Consider the following 16,608-nt stretch of genomic DNA (forward strand, 5'->3'; position numbering starts at 1 on the left):
TGATCAGCATGTACCCAGGAGGCTTTAGGGACGAAGAGCACTCTCCTGATAGTTTTTCCACTGTTGCCTATTAAACATGAAAAATAGAAAATCGAGACTTTGCTGCCTTTCTCTCACATGATATTCCATCATCATCTTGAATAAACACTGGCTTTGGAGTCTGCAGTCTTATGATGTGGCCAGCGGGGCTGGAGCAAGACAGATTTATTACTTGAGGACATGACAGGTGGTGACAGAGTTGTATCGTCCAGTGTAGCGACTTCCAGGCCCACCAGTGGATGGGGATCAGCTTGGGTGTATCCAAATCACTGTAGAAATTCCGATTCTGTAGATCTGGGGTGGAGTCAGGAATCTGTGTTTTAAAAAGCTGGGTGGGCTGGGTGTGGTGGCTCACGCCTGTAATCCCAGCACTTTGGGAGGCTGAGGCGGGTGGATTGCTTGAGGCCAGGAGTTTGAGACCAGCCTGGCCAACATGGCAAAACCACATCTCTGCTAAAAATACAAAAAATAGCCAGCTGTGGTGGCGCACACCTGTAGTCCCAGCTACTGGGGAGGCTGAGGGACGAGAATTGCTTGAACCCAGGAGGCAGAGGTTGCAGTGAGCTGAGATAACGCCACTGCACCCCAGCCTGGGTGACAGAGTGAGACTCTGTCTCAAAAAAATAAAAAAAAAAATTAACAACTGGGTGATTGATAACCATTGGGGCAGAACTCAGGCACTGGCCTGTGGGAGTCAGGGAATAGCATTTCCATCTTGTAGCATGTCTCAACTCCTTTTGCATATTCCTTATGTCTTCCTTTCTAACATGGTCTGTTGCTCCCTAGGAGTCTCTGAGAACAAGCCAGCCAGAGGAGAAGAAGGATGTTTCTCTGGATTCAGATGCTGCCGGTCCCCCTACTCCCTGCAAGCCCTCCAGCCCAGGTGCAGACAGCAGTCTGAGCAGTGCTGTTGGCAAAGGGCGACAGGGAAGTGGGGCAAGACCTGGGCTTCCAGAAAAGGAGGAAAATGAGAAGAGTGAACCTAAGATTTTCAGGAATCTGGTGACCCCCAAGGCAGACCCTACAGGCAGTGAGCCTGCCAAAGCCTCTGAAAAGGAAGCACCAGAGGACACAGTAGATGCAGGAGAGGAGGGTTCCAGGAGGGAAGAGGCAGCCAAGGAGCCAAAGAAGAAGGCTTCTGCTCTGGAAGAGGGCGGTTCAGACGCCAGCCAAGTAAGTCACTGTATCCCATAGGCAGGGGTCGGCTGTAGCCCTCTGCTGCTCTGTTCAGCCCTGGGCAGGGTCCTATCCCCACATCTTTATTACTGAGTCAGGAGCTTCATTTGCGTGTCCCTGCACTGGGCTGTCAGCATCAGCCAGAGCCCTTAATTGTGACAAATATGCCCAGACCCAGCAGGCAGTAAAATCCGGAATGAAGCTGCAAACCTACTGGCACTCGAAACTGAGAGCAGAAATTTGCTTTTCCATTGGCACCCTCCTGGAATGTTCATTTTCTTTTCTCCTGCTTACATCCTCTCCTGCTTCCTACCTCCCTCTTGTACTTTTTTTTTTTTCTGTTGTTTTGAGACAGGGTCTTGCTCTGTAGCCCAGGTTGGAGTGCAGTGGCGTGACCTTGGCTCACTGCAGCCTTGACCTCCAGGGCTCAAGCAGTCCTCCTACCTCATCATAGTTCAGGGTGCTTTTTGGCAGAGCATTACCTCAGCCTCTTGAGTAGTTGAGACCACAGGCGTATGTCACCATGCCCAGCTAATTTTGGTATTTTTTGTAGAGATAGGGTTTCGCCATGTTGCCCAGGCTGGTCTGTAACTCCTGAGCTCAAGTGATCTGCCCGCCTGATCGTAGTTCAGGGTATTTTTTTTTTTTTTTTAGACAGAGTCTCACTCCTTCACCCCAGCTAGAGTGCAGTGGTGCAATCTTGGCTCACTGCAACCTCTGCCTCCCAGGTTCAAGCGATTCTCGTGCCTCAGCCTCCCGAGTAGCTGAGACCACAAGCCTGCACCACCATTCCTGGCTAATTTTTGTATTTTTTAGTAGAGATGCGGTTTCGCCATGTTGCCCAGGCTGATCTTGAACTCCTGAGCTCAACCTCGATCTGCCCGCCTCGGCCTCCCCAGGTGCTGGGATTATCGGCGTGAACCACTGCATCTGGCTCCCCTTGTACTTCTTTTTTTTTTTGAGACGGATTTTCACTCTTGTTGCCCAGGCTGGAGTGCAGTGGTGCGATCAGCTCACCACAACCTCCGCCTCCCGGGTTCAAGTGATTCTCCTGCCTCAGCCTCCTGAGTAGCTGGGATTACAGGCATGCGCCACCACACCCAGCTAATTTTTTGTATTTTTAGTAGAGTCGGGGTTTCTCCATGTTGGTCAGGCTGGTCTTGAACTCCCGACCTCAGGTGATCTGCCCGCCTTGGCCTCCTAAAGTGCTGGGATTACAGGTGTGAGCCACTGTGCCCAGCCTTCCCTTGTACTTCTTGACATCAGTTTGGGGGCAGTCGTGGTTGCAGCAGTCTGAGTTTCTATAGAGAGAGAACACTGTGTGTCGTGACGAGATGGGGGTGGTCGGGGCAGTAGGTACCACATTTGGCACCACATTTGGCAGTGTTCTGCCCCAGCATAGGTAGATTAGGTGACAAGAAGACCGTTCTCGTCCATTTTTGTGGCTCTTTCTGAATGATCCCAAGACATGGGAGTGGTTGCTTTGGCAAGATCAGGTCAATGACCAAAATGTACAGAAGTAAGCCTGAATGGGGAGATCCTTTGGCCTTTTAGATTTTTCAACCCTTAGTCCTGTTCCTCCTCCAGGTAGATGGTGAGGGAATTCATTTAAAGAGCTTTTATCGGCTGGGCGCAGTGGCTCATGCCTGTAATCCCAGCACTTTGGGAGGCCGAGGCGGGTGGATCACTTGAGGTCAGGAGTTCAAGATTACTGGCCAACATGGTGAAACCTCATCTTTACTAAAAATACAAAAATTAGCTGGACGTGGTGAAGCGCACCTGTAATCCCAGCTACTCGGGAGGCTGAGGCAGGAGAATTGCTGGGACCTGGGAGGTGGAGGCTGCAGTGAGTGGAGATGGCGCCACTCCAGCCTGGGAGACAGAGCGAGACTCCATCTCGGGAAAAAAAAAAAAGAGCTTTTATCTATTTCCTGGGAAAGATGTTCTCCTTCTGTTTTTTAGGATAGCATCAGACTTCGGTACTGCCACCTTTCTAACCGTCTCTGCTACTCTTGGCTCCCTTTACTCATGCAAATCCTTGCTGATCTGATTCAAAGTGTGGTTGTGTCTACTCAGCGGGCTGCCCAGCCCCAGTGGGGCGGAGGCTGTGCACATGTCCAGAGAGAATGGCTGGGTCCACAGGCCTCGTTTAGGTTTTCAAGAAGAGTGGATTTCAGTTTGACCTGAGCCCTATATTGGGCCCGTGGCCTGAACAGAATTCACTGGGTAGGGACCATGACCCTTTGTGCTCTGCTCTGAGGGATTTCTCTGTGGGTCTGTCTCTCCAGGAACTGGAAATTAGTGAACACATGAAGGAACCACAGCTCTCAGTCTCCATAGCTTCTGACCCCAAGTCCTTCCATGGCCTGGTGAGTTTGAGATGAGGGCAGTAGAGTGGTGGTGAAGAGCATAGATTTGTGAGCCTCCAGGGTTAAGTAATTTGCCTAGCATCACGCAGCTTATTAAGTGGGAGAATTTCGAACTCATGCTTGAGTCTTGTCTAGCTCCAGTTTCTCAACCCATTAACTAAGGGTAATACTTCCTATTTTATAGGTTTGTTGTGAGAAGAAAGTGAGGCAGAGAATGTAAAATGTTAGCATATAAACATTAATAATATAATTATATATATAATACATTAAAATGTTAGCTATTATTACTCTCACTCTTGTGTGAGTTGCCTGTGTGATCATGTGAGTTACCATGAGCCTAGGAGGTTAGAGACTGGTGTGTTTGTGTTTATGGGATCACTGAGCTGTGGCGAGGACAGTCCCCAGGCTTAGGCCAGGAGGGATGCCGTGGCTTCATTTCTAAAGTTAAGGCTTTGTCTTGGAATGCCGGCATCCATGGTTTCTTTGTCCCAGACCTTCTACCGAGCCTGCTGTATCCTGGTTTCATTTGCCAGGTCTGTACCTAAGGGGAATAGTTCAGGGTGCTTTTTGGCAGAGCATTACCTCTAGAAGCCATCCTCCATCTGTTTGGAGGAGGCAGATCAAAGGGAAGGGATTAGTGGGAGAGGGTCAGGGATGAACAGTAATGATATGAGGGGGTGCAGAAGAATTAGGAGACTGTGTGTGCTCGCCCCTCACTGAGCCATGGGCTTAGAAGGCAGATGGCAGCTGCATTAAGTGAAGTAGAACTCAAACTGAAAGGAAAATGTCACCAAAAAAGAAGAAAAACCCACAAGCTAGAAAGGGAAGGCAAAAAGTTGTTGTTGGCAAAAACTGTCCATGAAGAATCGCCATGTCGCAGATCTCTCGGAAGCAAGGGGGCTGGCTCTTCTAAAGCAGTCCCCCATGTGGAGAAATGTGCCCATCAGCATTTTTCTTCTCTATGGAAGTAGATGGAGGAGGCTGTGGACAGCAGGACCAGACTTTGTCTGGGCGTCTCACCATTAATCAGGGCTGATGTGACAGCCAACTCTCCCCATTAACATGCTGTTGGGTAGCAGTCCTTCACTTAGCCCAGCAGGGATCTTAGGCTCAGAGAGGGTGGGATCGTGGGCCTGTGGCAGCCAAAGGACAGCAACAAACTGGCACCAGTGTGGGCACTTGCTGCCTGTCCCAAAGAGAAGCCAGTGCAGGAAGCACCACTAATTAACTCTCATTGTCCAGAGGGGAACCTCTATGGAAAGGGGATGGAACGAGCTGGAAAGAGCCCACCAAGGCTCATTTCCAAACTGCCCACAGGTTTTCTGGGGATGTTGGCATCTCTTCTCATGCCTGGTTGGGCACCACGGAGAGGGAGAGACAGCTGGAAAGTGACATCCTTCACAGCATGTGTCATGGAAAGAGCTTGGGCTTTGGAGTCAGTGCGGGGCCCCATCTGACCCCCAGGCCCCTTGCTTATCAGCTGTGTGACCTTGGGCGAGTTATGTGTGCTTTCCAACATGCTTCGTTATCTGTGAGATGAGGGAAAGAGTTTTAGTCTCACAGGGTTATTTTTTCCCCATAATTTTCTTATGAAAAGTTTCAAACATATGGAACAATTAAAAAAATTGTACAGTGAATACCCACATACTCACCATCTATAGGCCACAATTAACATTTTACCATACTTGCTTGACATATCTTTCCATTGAGTCGCAGTGTTATTTTGAAGATGAAATTAGTGGATGTTGAAATGTTTGGCACAGAGCTGGGCACATAATAGACATCTTTCTGGAAAGTGGAGTTGGGGTAGTGAAGAGGCCTGGTGGGTGTTGACTGTGACAGAGGCAGAGTTGACCTTTGCATCTCCACTGTCTCTAGGACTTCGGTTTTCGCAGCCGGATCTCGGAGCACCTGCTGGATGTTGATGTGCTTTCCCCAGTCCTGGGTGGAGCTTGTCGGCAGGTGAGTCTCTGTGGGTGGTAGGCTGAGCTGGGGCCTCATTTTCCCTCACAACTTTTTCGGATGACCCAGAACTGAGCCCTGCCCATCACAGGGTGCATTTCTGTAAGTCCTCTCCCTTCTAATTCATTAAGGCATTGTCCTGACTGCCTTTCATGGGGCTTCTGACCATTCCTGCATTGTTGCTATAAATTAAAGCCCTCTTCCACCATGTATTTATCCATTTATCCACTCATTCAGCAGCTGAAGAGTGGACTGTCTGCTCATGTGCAAAGCGCTGTGTAGATTGTAGATTTCAAGGCACTTCCCATCCTGGCCCATTCATCCTCTTTACATGCCCAGCCCACGTGCTGCTCACCAGCTGGATCTGCTGCTCGCCATTGCTGGGGCACACTCTCCACCTCCGCCACCCCTCTGCCTGCCACTCTGCTTTCCCATTTTTCCCAGCAAGCTCTTTTTTGGTCCTGGAGGTTCACCTCTGACACCTCCTCCTCAAATGGGATGAATTGTTCCCTTTCTTTGCTCCGTTTAGTCACTCTTGTTTTGTTTGATGGTTGTTTGTCTGTCTCCCCTGCCAGATGTTAGCTCTGTGTGGGCATGGATGATGACTGACCCATGTGGGGTACAAAGATGATTCAAACACAGATCCTGTCCTTAAGGAGCTTCAAGCCAAGAAGACTTTTCTTTTTCTTTGTGGATTGGTTAGAAGAGCAGTTCTGGCACATGATCTCTGCAAGTTAAGGGAACATTTGGTTTGGGCAAAATGGAAATTTGTTGGGTGAAACAAACAAGATGTTTAATATGAACCCAGCCTTGGAGCCTTTAGTGAAATGTGTGCTAGAGGCAGGCTAGAGTTTTCAGGCCAGTTGCATTTGAGCCCAACATGTTCCTCTCAGCTCTGGCTGATAAAACCTTTCTGGGCCACTGTCCAGCCACCAGGTCCTTGTTGGATCTTGGTCATCCTGTTTGCAGTGCTAAAGAGATGTGAAGGCACAGTCAAAGGAAGGTGGGATTAGTCAGGAAAGGTTTGGAGCAGGCGAATTGTGAGGCTTCTTTGGCAGTAGGTGAGTGGGAAAGTTACTGAGTCAGTGGAGTGGAGGTGGATTCCATTGTTTGGGGTCCAACACCTGGCCAGTATCAGAATTACTTGGGAGCTTGAAAAAAAGACAGATTTCTGGGTCTACCTAAGACCTGATATGGCCAGCAGCCTCTTTTTGGGCTATGCCACTTGCTGTAACGCAGTAGCAGGACCTGACTTGGTTTTGGTTCTCACGAAGTGCAGCCTCCTGAGGTGGCCATCCCTGGCAGAGGAAGCCTTAAGCCAGCGGTCCCCAACCTTTTTGGCATCAGGGACCAGTTTCTTGGAAGACAGTTTTTCCACAGATGGGGCCGGGGGTGGGGGCATTAGATTCTCATGAGGAGCGTGCAACCTAGATCCCTTGCGTGCACAGATCACGATAGGGTTCATGCTGCTGTCAGAACCCAGTGCCACTGCTGATCTGACAGGAGGTGGAGCTCATGTGATAATGTTTGCTTGCCTGCCCACTGTTCACTCCCTGCTCTGTGGCCTGGGGGTTGGGGACCCCTCCCCTAAGCTATACCTTGTGACCTGCCTGTTGTGATGTGGGTAACAGCGCTCAGCCTGGCTGACCAAGTAGCCAGGCCTTTGCAGGCTCAGCTTCCAGCTGTCCGCCATCTCTGGGGGTGGAGGGGTCGAGATGTCGGGGTGGAGCTGGAGGAGAGAGCAGCAGCCCCTTCATGGGACAGAACTGTAGATGCCATCTTCTGTCCTTCATGTGCGCTCTTGCCCATTTTGCCGTATTTTCCATGTCTCTCTCAAGGGCAGGACCAGGGCAGAGGGCTTATAACTGAGCTATACTAGTTTTTGTTCATTTAAAATATTTGCAATGCAGCTTTATTGAGATAAAATTGACATACAATAAACTGCACATTTATTTGATAAGTTTTACCGTATTATATACCTTCCCAACCATCACCACAAAAAACGATTATAATGAATTAGACATAATACATCTTTCTTTCTTTCTTCCTTCCTTCCTTCCTTCCTTTCTTTCCTTCTTTCTTTCTTTCTTTTTTCTTTCTTTCTTTCTTTCTTTCTTTCTTTCTTTCTTTCTTTCTTTCTTTCTTTCTTTCATCTTCCTTTTCTTTTCTTTCTTTTTTTGAGATGGAGTTTCCCTCTGTCACCTAGGCTGGAGTGCAGTGTCATGATCTTGGCTCACTGCAACCTCCGCCTCCTGGGTTCAAGCGATTCTCCTGTCTCAGCCTCCCCAAGTAGCTGGGACTACAGGCACCCACCACCATGCCCGGCTAATTTTTTTTTTTTTGTATTTTTAGTAGAGATGAGGTTTCCCCATGTTGGCCAGGCTGGTCTCGAACTCTTGACCTCAGGTGATCCTCCCACCTTGGCCCCCCAAAGTGCTGGGATTACAGGCATGAGCCACCGTGCCTGGCCAACATAATACATTTCATAATGAATTAGAAAAGTGATTATAAAATTATTTCAAATAATACAGAAGATCCAAGTTCTCAGCTTCCTGTAGCCTTACACAGGCAGGGACTATGGATAGTTTCCATTCACATTTTTCATGTACCTTTCCAGAAAATTTTCTGTGTACATTATAAGCATATATCTATTTTCTCTTATCTTTTTTCTTCCCATAAAAATTGGGATTGTGCTACCTAAACTGCATGGTGATGTGCTCTTTAAATTTGAGAATAGGCCCTTGACTTATTTCTGAGTTATTTCATGTAGATCTACCATATTCTTTTTGTTGGCTGCACAGCTTCTGCTGTATGAATACACCATGGTTTATTTAACTGAGGACTGCATCTTAAATGAAAACAAGACCCTAGAACCAAGTTAAGGAGAGGGAAATGGTATTTTAGGCCAGAGGCTTAGGATGTGCGATTGTCTCCCCTTTCTGAAGAATGCTGACCTTGGCTGCTTTCGTCATCTGGATCCTTTGCTTCCTTTTCTGGAGCAAAAAAGTTAAGAGGACCCTCTCTATCAAGAGGACCATCCATCTGGGTATTTCCCCGAGGATCCCCTTTTCTCTGTCAGTGGGGGATAGTTCAGTTTCTCACAGAGATATAGGTGAAACAAGAAGGCCGAGGCCGGAAAGCCGTGGTCTGCAGCCAGCCCTCCTATCTGCTGCCTTTTTTCTTATGGTGTATGGCTGATAGCCCCGGAGTCCTTTCTGACTCAGGGCTCAGTCCCCCTATTTTTATTACTATCACCCCACTTTATTACTCATCTTATATTTTAGTTTGTTAAATGGAGTGGACCTGTCACCTTGACAGGTGAGAGAGGGAGATATTTGATGAGCATGGTGTGGTCTGTAGGGGAAGACAAGTGGTGAGTTGCACCCTGGAAGGGGAAAGAGGTGGGGCAGGAAAGGCTGCGTGCCCTGCCATTGTCTGCAGGCTCTGCCCATGCTGATGTGATGAGGAGTGGCAGCGCTGGCAGGGAGCCCTTCTGCTACAGGCACCGGGAGGTACTCACAGGCAGCATTTCTATTTTTAATGTAATTTGGGGGAGCTGGGTTTTAGTTCAAGCCCTGCCCTTCCTCACCCATCCAGATGGCAGGGTTAGCCACAGCTGCTGGGGCTTAGGCTGCCAGTGGAGAGGTATGGGGGCTGTGGGCACAGGGCTGGGGACCCTACTGGGAAAGATGGAGTGAGCTGTCTCCCGCCCCACCTCTCCTGTTGACCCTGTGTCCCAGAACAGACGGGGCTCCTGTCGGTGTGACAGAAGGAGTGCAGGTCCTAGGATGGGGACTGGCACTGGCAGAGTCTTTTCTTTTTGTTTTTTACCTTAGGCTGGGGGAGAGGGAGAGGAATGTGGGAAGAGGAGCTAACATTGATGGCGTGCCTTCTTTGGGTCACGAGCTGGGCCTTACATATATGAGCTGATTTAATCCTCACCAGAAGCCCTGTGAGTTGCAATTTGCTATCCCATTTTATACAGTGGAGGAGACAGACTTCCCAGGCAGGAAGAGCTAGAACAAAGGGTTGACCCCAGGCTGACTACACTACTGTACCTCTGTGGAAAATATTTGAAATGATCATGAATATTTCTCCCCTCCAGGCTGGGTGACAGAGTGAGACCTTGCCTCAAAGAATAGTTCTTCCTTTTTTTTTTTAAACCAACTTGCTAAATGTCACTAGTCACCCAAGCTTTAAAATGAGATTTTTGTTCTGTTTTGTTTTGTTTTTGATGGATGATGTAATTGCTGACTGGGAAGGGGGCATCATTGTCTGCTGATGGGGCCAGGGTGCTTGCGGGGACCCTGAATGTAGCGAAGGAGCACTTTGTCTTCCTTCCTCCAGGTGCCAGGTGGTGCCCTTTTTGTCTTGGGCACAGCTGTCTCTCTCATTCTACCAGGACTCCATCTCTCCAGGACTTATCCTTTCTCATGTGCTTGCCTGTGGCCCCCGATTCTGCCCTCGTAATTTCAGCACCCTTGTCATTCACTGGCACTGCTAATCTGGGCCTCTGTGGATTTGGGGTACTCATGGATTTCTCTGCTTTCTCTGCACAGCTCACAGTGCAGGCTTCCAGCAGCAGGAGGCAGGATTTTCTTTTTCTTGTGTGTTCTCCTTCGGCCTCTGGCTCCTGACTCTCTGTGTAGTGGCTGTGGTCTTCTGCCACATCTTCCCCAGGCCTCAAGGCTGACCTGGGGAGCAGCTGTGAGCCTAGCCAAAGCTTGGGGGAAGCTTCACTGTGCAGTAGATCAACCTTCTGTTCTACGTCCCGTATGGTCCCATCTTCTGGAGAGCAACTTCTCAGTGCTTTCGTCTAAGCTTGAGAGCCAGCAGGAGGATGGAGGGACCCAAATGCAGTCCCTCCAACACAAACTTTTTATTGCTTCTCTCCTACAGGCCCAGGAACCACTGGGAATAGAAGACAAGGATGACAGCCAGTCCAGCCAAGATGAGCTGCAGAGCAAGCAGTCCAAAGGCCTGGAGAGGTACCATAGGTGGGAGGCTATCCCCAGCGCTGTGCCTTCAGGGTGGTGTGGACTTGGGCAGAATTCTTGGCTTTGGTGGCTGGCCTGGCTCAGTGTACACTTGCTTGGCAGCGGGTGATGAACTGGCTGGATGGCCTTGCAGGGTCTGTGTGTGCACATGCATGTGTATATGTATGTGCACGTGTGTGTACTGGCAATGTGTGTATATGTTTGCATGCATGAGCAGACCCTTTGTTTCTTCACCAAGATGGGAATGTGAAGTGCCACTGGGTACAATTGGCAGGACTCTGGGCACTATTGTGGGGCCAGGGCTGATTAAGCTGTGTGTGCGCCTGGTTATGGGCCAGGGCTGAAGAAACCTTGTGGAGGTCTGGAGGAGTCGCACTGGAGGGTTGGTACTGCAACTCAAGAGTTCTGAGCCAGGGCCCTGCCACATCAGAAATGGCTGTAGCTATCTGTGAGAGTGCCACTGTGTGTGATGTGACGGGGGCTCTCAGCTTCTCAGGCCTGAGCCCCATGACAAGGGCTGCCACCCTAGAAGGGGAAGGGGAATGGTCATTTCACTTTTGGACCTGCAAAAACTATCCATGACAGCTTCATGCATTTTTCTAGTTTGACCTCTTGAGTCTGGCTTCTCTTTTTCTCCCCACTTAGTTCTTCCACCCCTCCCTGGCCCCAGTGCTGGTGAGCTCTGGGGATGGGTATACTTGTGAGTGTGTCCTGCTCTTACTCCTGAACCAAGCAGAGGCAGTATAGGGACCCCTGTGGAGCCTGACTCCAGTCTAGGTAAAAGGAGGGCTCAGGAGGGAGTCTCTCCTTCCCACATGTGTGCCTGCCTTGCCCTGCTGTGGCTCTCCACGGATGGATGTGGGGGTGGGGCTGGAGCATAACCCAGGAGGAGGCAATGACCTAGGTCCACACACTGTACTCCCCAGTTCTCTTCCTGCTCTCCAAATGGAGGGGCCTGACTCTGCTGCTCTGCCCGGCCTGACCAGGTTATCTCCTCCACTTCCACACGAGGAGCGGGCCCAGAGTCCCCCTCGCAGCCTGGCCACTGAAGAAGAGCCCCCCCAGGGCCCCGAGGGGCAGCCTGAGTGGAAGGAGGCAGAGGAGCTTGGGGAGGACTCTGCAGCCAGCCTCAGCCTGCAGCTGTCCCTCCAGAGGTAAGGATGAGGGGAAGCATCCTCATGAGGATGAGGGGTGGCGGCTGCTCTGTGTGTAGTGGGTATGTGTGCTAGTGCTGAGAGAGATGGGGGTGGGGTTGGGTTGGGGAGGGAGTGGGGAGCTGGGGCGGGTTTGTAGCCTCAGCAGCAGCAGCAGCAGCAGAGGCTCTGCTTAGTGTCCCATGGGAGCTGGATTTGAGGAAATGTGCCTCTTCCTAGTCCTCAGTCTACAGCTGAAATCAGGGTATGTGGTCTGATTAGAGGAACTTAGAAACTCTTGAATAAGGAGGTGTCTCTTTTGTCACAGCTGCCTCCCTGCAAGGGGCTGGAGCAGAGACTGGTATCACCCTGGCTGCTCCATTCCTGCCAGGGAAGCCCTTTCTCTAGTCCCCTCCCTACCAGCACCCCTGTTTCCAATAGTCATCCTACTTCTTGTCATTCAGCAACCCCAGCTGGAGCCCTGTTATGTGCTCGGCCCAGGGAGAGGGAAGCCCAGATAACTCTGGGTCCAGCTGAGAGGACCTTTTTTTCCTAGCCTAGTCAAGAGCGTGGTGGACATTTGCTAGTTCTCTGTCCCCCTTACTAGAGAAAGATGCTGGTCTTAGAATTCATTGGGTTGGAATGAGTCACTAGGGAACCTGAGCAGCATCGATGTGCAATCAGCAGCATCCACTGAACACCTGCTGTGTACGGAGCTCCTGGGGTACCATAACCATCCTGCTTCCATTGTGAGGCAGGAGTCTCTAGTCTTTGATGCAAATAATTCAGGGAGAGGAAGGGCGGGGAGAGGGAGGTTTAAGACCCGAGGTAGGGAAATTGTTGGGCTGTCTCTCTTGTCTCTGTCATAGCTCTTTGACCCCAAATGGCATGCGTCTTAAGCCTCTTGCTTTCTTACTGGCTTTAACACAGTTGTTTCCTTACTGCTATCAAGGGAGCAGGCCCCAAGCCCACCTGCTGCCCGTGAGAAGGGCAAGGAGCAGCATTCCCAGGCCGAGGAGCTGGGCCCTGGGCAGGAAGAGGCAGAGGATCTTGAGGAGAAGGTGGCAGTCAGCCCCACCCCGCCAGTCTCTCCAGAGGTGTAAGGGCCAGTTTTGTGTGTCTGTCCCTGTCCTCCACTGCGTGTGGGCTGCTTCAGTGCCTATTCACTCTTGGGTGGTGGGAGGTGGGGCTCAGGCTCTGGCCAAGGGTTAGAGTGTAGGGAGATTAAGCATATCCTTGGTGCTCTGTGTGCAGCCTTGAGAGCCCCACGCAGGCATGACTGATTCTTACCTGGGGTTAGCTTTGGTCCCTGGGGCTCCTGGTCAGGACTTGAGGTACAAGGGCAGATGAGGGGGTACCTCTTGGCTCATTTGCTAAACTTGCTAAATCATGTTTCCTGTCTACCAAGCACTGTTTTTCTCTTCAAAAATGTTGTTGAGGTATGTATGTACACTGCAGTACATAGGCCTAAAGTGTACAGTTCAGTGAAAATTTGCATCTGTGCACACTGTATACTGGCCACTCAAACAGGGAATGTCTCCATCCCTCGAGGAAGTTTCCTCGTGCCCCTCTCAAACCACTCACCCCAGGTCTTCACTGTTCTGGCCTGTGAGCTCCAAGTTCTGGCCAAAGGGTCATTTTTCCAGTTCTCTACTTCACATACATGGAATTATACAGTATACAGGATTGATCTTTTGTGCTTGTGTTCAAAGCTCAGTGTGTTTTTCTGATTCACCTATGTTGTTGAACCAAGTACTTCTAAAATTTAGAAATCATTTAGCTTTTCTCCTTCCATTCTTACCCTTCCCCTTCCTACTCATTTTTCAGACGAGGAAACTGAGGCTCAGAGAAGTGAAGGGATTCATCTAAGGTCACATCGCTAGTCAGTGGCAGAATTAGAAATAGATTCTAGGCCGGGCGCGGTGGCTCACACCTGTAATCCCAGAACTCTGGGAGGCCGAGGCAGGTGGATCACCTGAGGTTGGGAGTTTGAGACCAGCTGGCCAACATGGCGAAACCCCGTCTCTACTAAGAATACAAAAATTAGCTGGGCATGGTAGCGGGTGCCTATAATCCCAGCTACTTGGAAGACAGAGGCAGGAGAATTGCTTGAACCTGGGAGGTGGAGGTTGCAGTGAGCCGAGATCGTGCCACTGTACTCCAGCCTGGGCAACAAGAGCGAAACTCTGTCTCAAATAAAAACACTAGTTCCTAGTCACTAGAGCCCTAGACTTCTGACTTTAGTCTGCAGCCACTGTTCCTTTTCTCTGCATAGAGAAAGAGAAGGATCAGGACTTAACATTTTCCCTTCTGTGAACTGAACAGGTCTAAAGGATTTGGGACTGACTCATGAGCAGAGACAGGCTTATGCACACATTACTCACAGCAAGTTCATGCACACATTACTCACTGAGAGCTGGCAGGGCACGTGAGCTCAGGATCTCATGTTGTCACCATAACATTGCAGGAGTGGTGTATGGAAGGGGTGGTCACGTCTTTCAGATGGTGATACATCCTACAGTGAAAACTGTGACCTGGAGGAATTATATGGCTTTCCTGTCACCTTTGTGGCTGTGGTTAGTCAGTTCAGGATGCTTTCTGTGAGGACAGGAGGTGGGTGTAGTTCGGAGAGAGGAAGATTGGGCAGAGGTCAGAGGGGTGTCTTCCCAGGACCTCTAGAGGGAAGCCTGGGCAGCCAGGCTCAGTTGGGGCCTTGGCTTCCCCAGCTCCTCCCCAGTTGCCTTGGCCGATTCATTCCTTTGCCTTGTGTTTCTCCCGCCATCCCAGCGAGGCTGCCCCTGCTAGGGTCTCAGAAATACTTGACCACACAGTTTCAGTTTATACCATCCCCTTAGGAAATGCCTTCTCTTCCTTTCCTGAGTCTCTTCAGGCCCCATCGCCTCCGTGTTATTAATCTTTACAGCGGCATCAGGAATGGATGGGTTGTCTAGGTTTTGTGGGAGTAGCTCTGTGTCTGTCAGCTTCCAAAGGTGTAGTCAAGCTGGATCTGAAGGGTTAGGAGCAGAGGGCAGGCTAGAGGGAGCAGGTAGGGCCAGGAGGCAACATGTGCCACTCACCGAATGCTTTCTGGCCAAGGCCAGGACTAGGAAATAGGAAGGTCCTCCCCGTGTCATGCCAGCATCTTTCGTGAGGATTTGCAGAGAAGAGGGTAAAAGAATCCAAACCACCAAGTTGAGTATGAGAGGAGACATAACTTTTGTGGCAGTACCATGAAAACCATTTCACAGTGTTCCTAGGTGCCATTTCCCCACCCTCCGCTCTCTTTCTTCCCTGTCTCTCCCTGCTTTCTCTTCTTGCTTTCTCTCCCGTATCTTTGAGCTACTTGGTGGCCAGCCTGAAATGATTATGCTCCTGCAGAGCCTCCCCTTTGTCACTCACTGTAGGAAACTGGGTCCCACTGATTCTGATACCTGAGGAGTTGGCCTAGAAATCAGAGCTGTTTCTTCCCCTGGAGTCCTCAACTTCCCAATCATGTCATGGACCTTTCAGACATTGTTTACTGCCTTGGAACTGAGCTAGCAGTTTGGGCTACTAGACCTTTAAAACAGTGCGAGGGAGAAGAGGTCCACTGACAGACAGCCCAGGTTGCCTCTGTGCAAGTTCACTGGTGCTCATAGCCTGGGCACATGCCCCACACAGTCTGATGCCCCATCTTTCCACAGCATCTGTCCCTGGGGCTCCACATAGCTTGCAGCCTGCAGGAGAGAGAGACATTAAAAGGTACCATCTGAGGGAAAAAAGATGTTTTCAGCCAAGGTTGGAAATGAGTTGGAGGGTTGATGAGGCGGAGAGCTGTGGGGGAAGGCTGTTTCTGAGGGCAGGATTCTCAGAGGAGGTGGCAGCCACATGTCTTAGATATGCATTAGTTGGGCTGTGTCAGGGGACTGAGAGGAAGCCAAGCTTTGGAAGGAAGGAGGAGATGGAGTTGGGAGCAGAAGAGAATTGAAGGCATAGGCTGAAGATCATTTCTGGTCCGAGTTATGATTTTAGGAAAGGGGAAACGAAAGGTCTTTATGGTAATTCAGAGATGACAGTAGCCTGTCCTGTCTTCCTCTCTCTATAGTCTCAAGGTGCTGCAGTGGGATTCGTAAGCCCTTGTTTTCCTCTGCTGTTCTAATCTGATCCTGCCCGCTGCTTTCCATCTACAGTGGGGCTCGAGCTGGAGGGAGAAGGGATTCTGAGTCCACAGCAGGGAGGACCAGCTCCCCTGTTTGACTCTTGCCCAGCCCTCTTTGTTTTGGGTCATGCCCACACTTTCCGCTTAGGTTGACTGAGCCACCGTGCCAGGCCTGCAACAGCCTGAGTGCTGTGCGAGGAGGGTGTGTGGTGAGGCCACTTTCCACCGTAAGATTGAGGGACCTGGACGTGGAGACACATTCTGGCCTTTAGGAAAGTCACTTTGGGAGACAAAATGCTTTATCCTGCTCATGCTTTATCCTGCTCAGAATGTTCTCAGGATTCCTCTTTGGGCATTTCCTTGAAGAACCAGAAAACAAGCAAAATAACAGTCCTTATTACTTTATACACATCTTTTTAATGGATACCATTATTCCTGATCTCACCACCCTCCTATGTATCCAGGTCAGCTCTGAATTCCTTTTATTCATTTCTAAACATTTAATTAACTCTAAGCAGACGAAAACGTGCCCCCATGGGTAGACGGGGAACATGGCACTCATGTGCACGCTTGCTACATTTTTTGGCTTAGGGGAGCATCTCCTGGCCCCCTTGGTAGTGTGATAGGGGAGCTTCCTATTCCTGGGCCTTCCTGGACTGTTGTAGTTCTCAGAGCTGGGATACCTGCTGCTGCTTCTTTCATGGGCCCATATACATTGGCCACTACTCAGTTTGGGAGGCAGAAAGCAGTCTCTGGGGACTGTTCACAAATTGCTGGCATGAGCCTTAAGTAGC

At 50.1% G+C, this 16,608-nt stretch overlaps 1 protein-coding gene across 37 annotated transcripts in view; it reads left to right on the top strand.

Moving 5' to 3' along the window:
• The window catches only part of CEP164 (centrosomal protein 164), a 93,270-nt gene that overhangs the window by 50,241 nt on the left and 26,421 nt on the right, over window positions 1-16,608 (top strand). For 18 of the 37 annotated variants that reach the window (XM_063693537.1, XM_055354978.2, XM_063693538.1 and 15 more), the window contains 6 exons: window positions 826-1,212; window positions 3,504-3,584; window positions 5,463-5,546; window positions 10,446-10,543; window positions 11,470-11,697; window positions 12,629-12,775. In XM_063693537.1, coding sequence (XP_063549607.1) covers window positions 826-1,212; window positions 3,504-3,584; window positions 5,463-5,546; window positions 10,446-10,543; window positions 11,470-11,697; window positions 12,629-12,775 — 1,025 coding nt within the window. The remainder of the gene's footprint in view (window positions 1-825; window positions 1,213-3,503; window positions 3,585-5,462; window positions 5,547-10,445; window positions 10,544-11,469; window positions 11,698-12,628; window positions 12,776-16,608) is intronic. The other 19 variants (XM_063693548.1, XM_063693552.1, XM_055354988.2 and 16 more) reach the window with 8 other exon arrangements.

Source organism: Gorilla gorilla, chromosome 9, assembly GCF_029281585.2.
Source record: "Gorilla gorilla gorilla isolate KB3781 chromosome 9, NHGRI_mGorGor1-v2.1_pri, whole genome shotgun sequence".
In the NCBI taxonomy this organism is placed as follows: domain Eukaryota; kingdom Metazoa; phylum Chordata; class Mammalia; order Primates; family Hominidae; genus Gorilla; species Gorilla gorilla.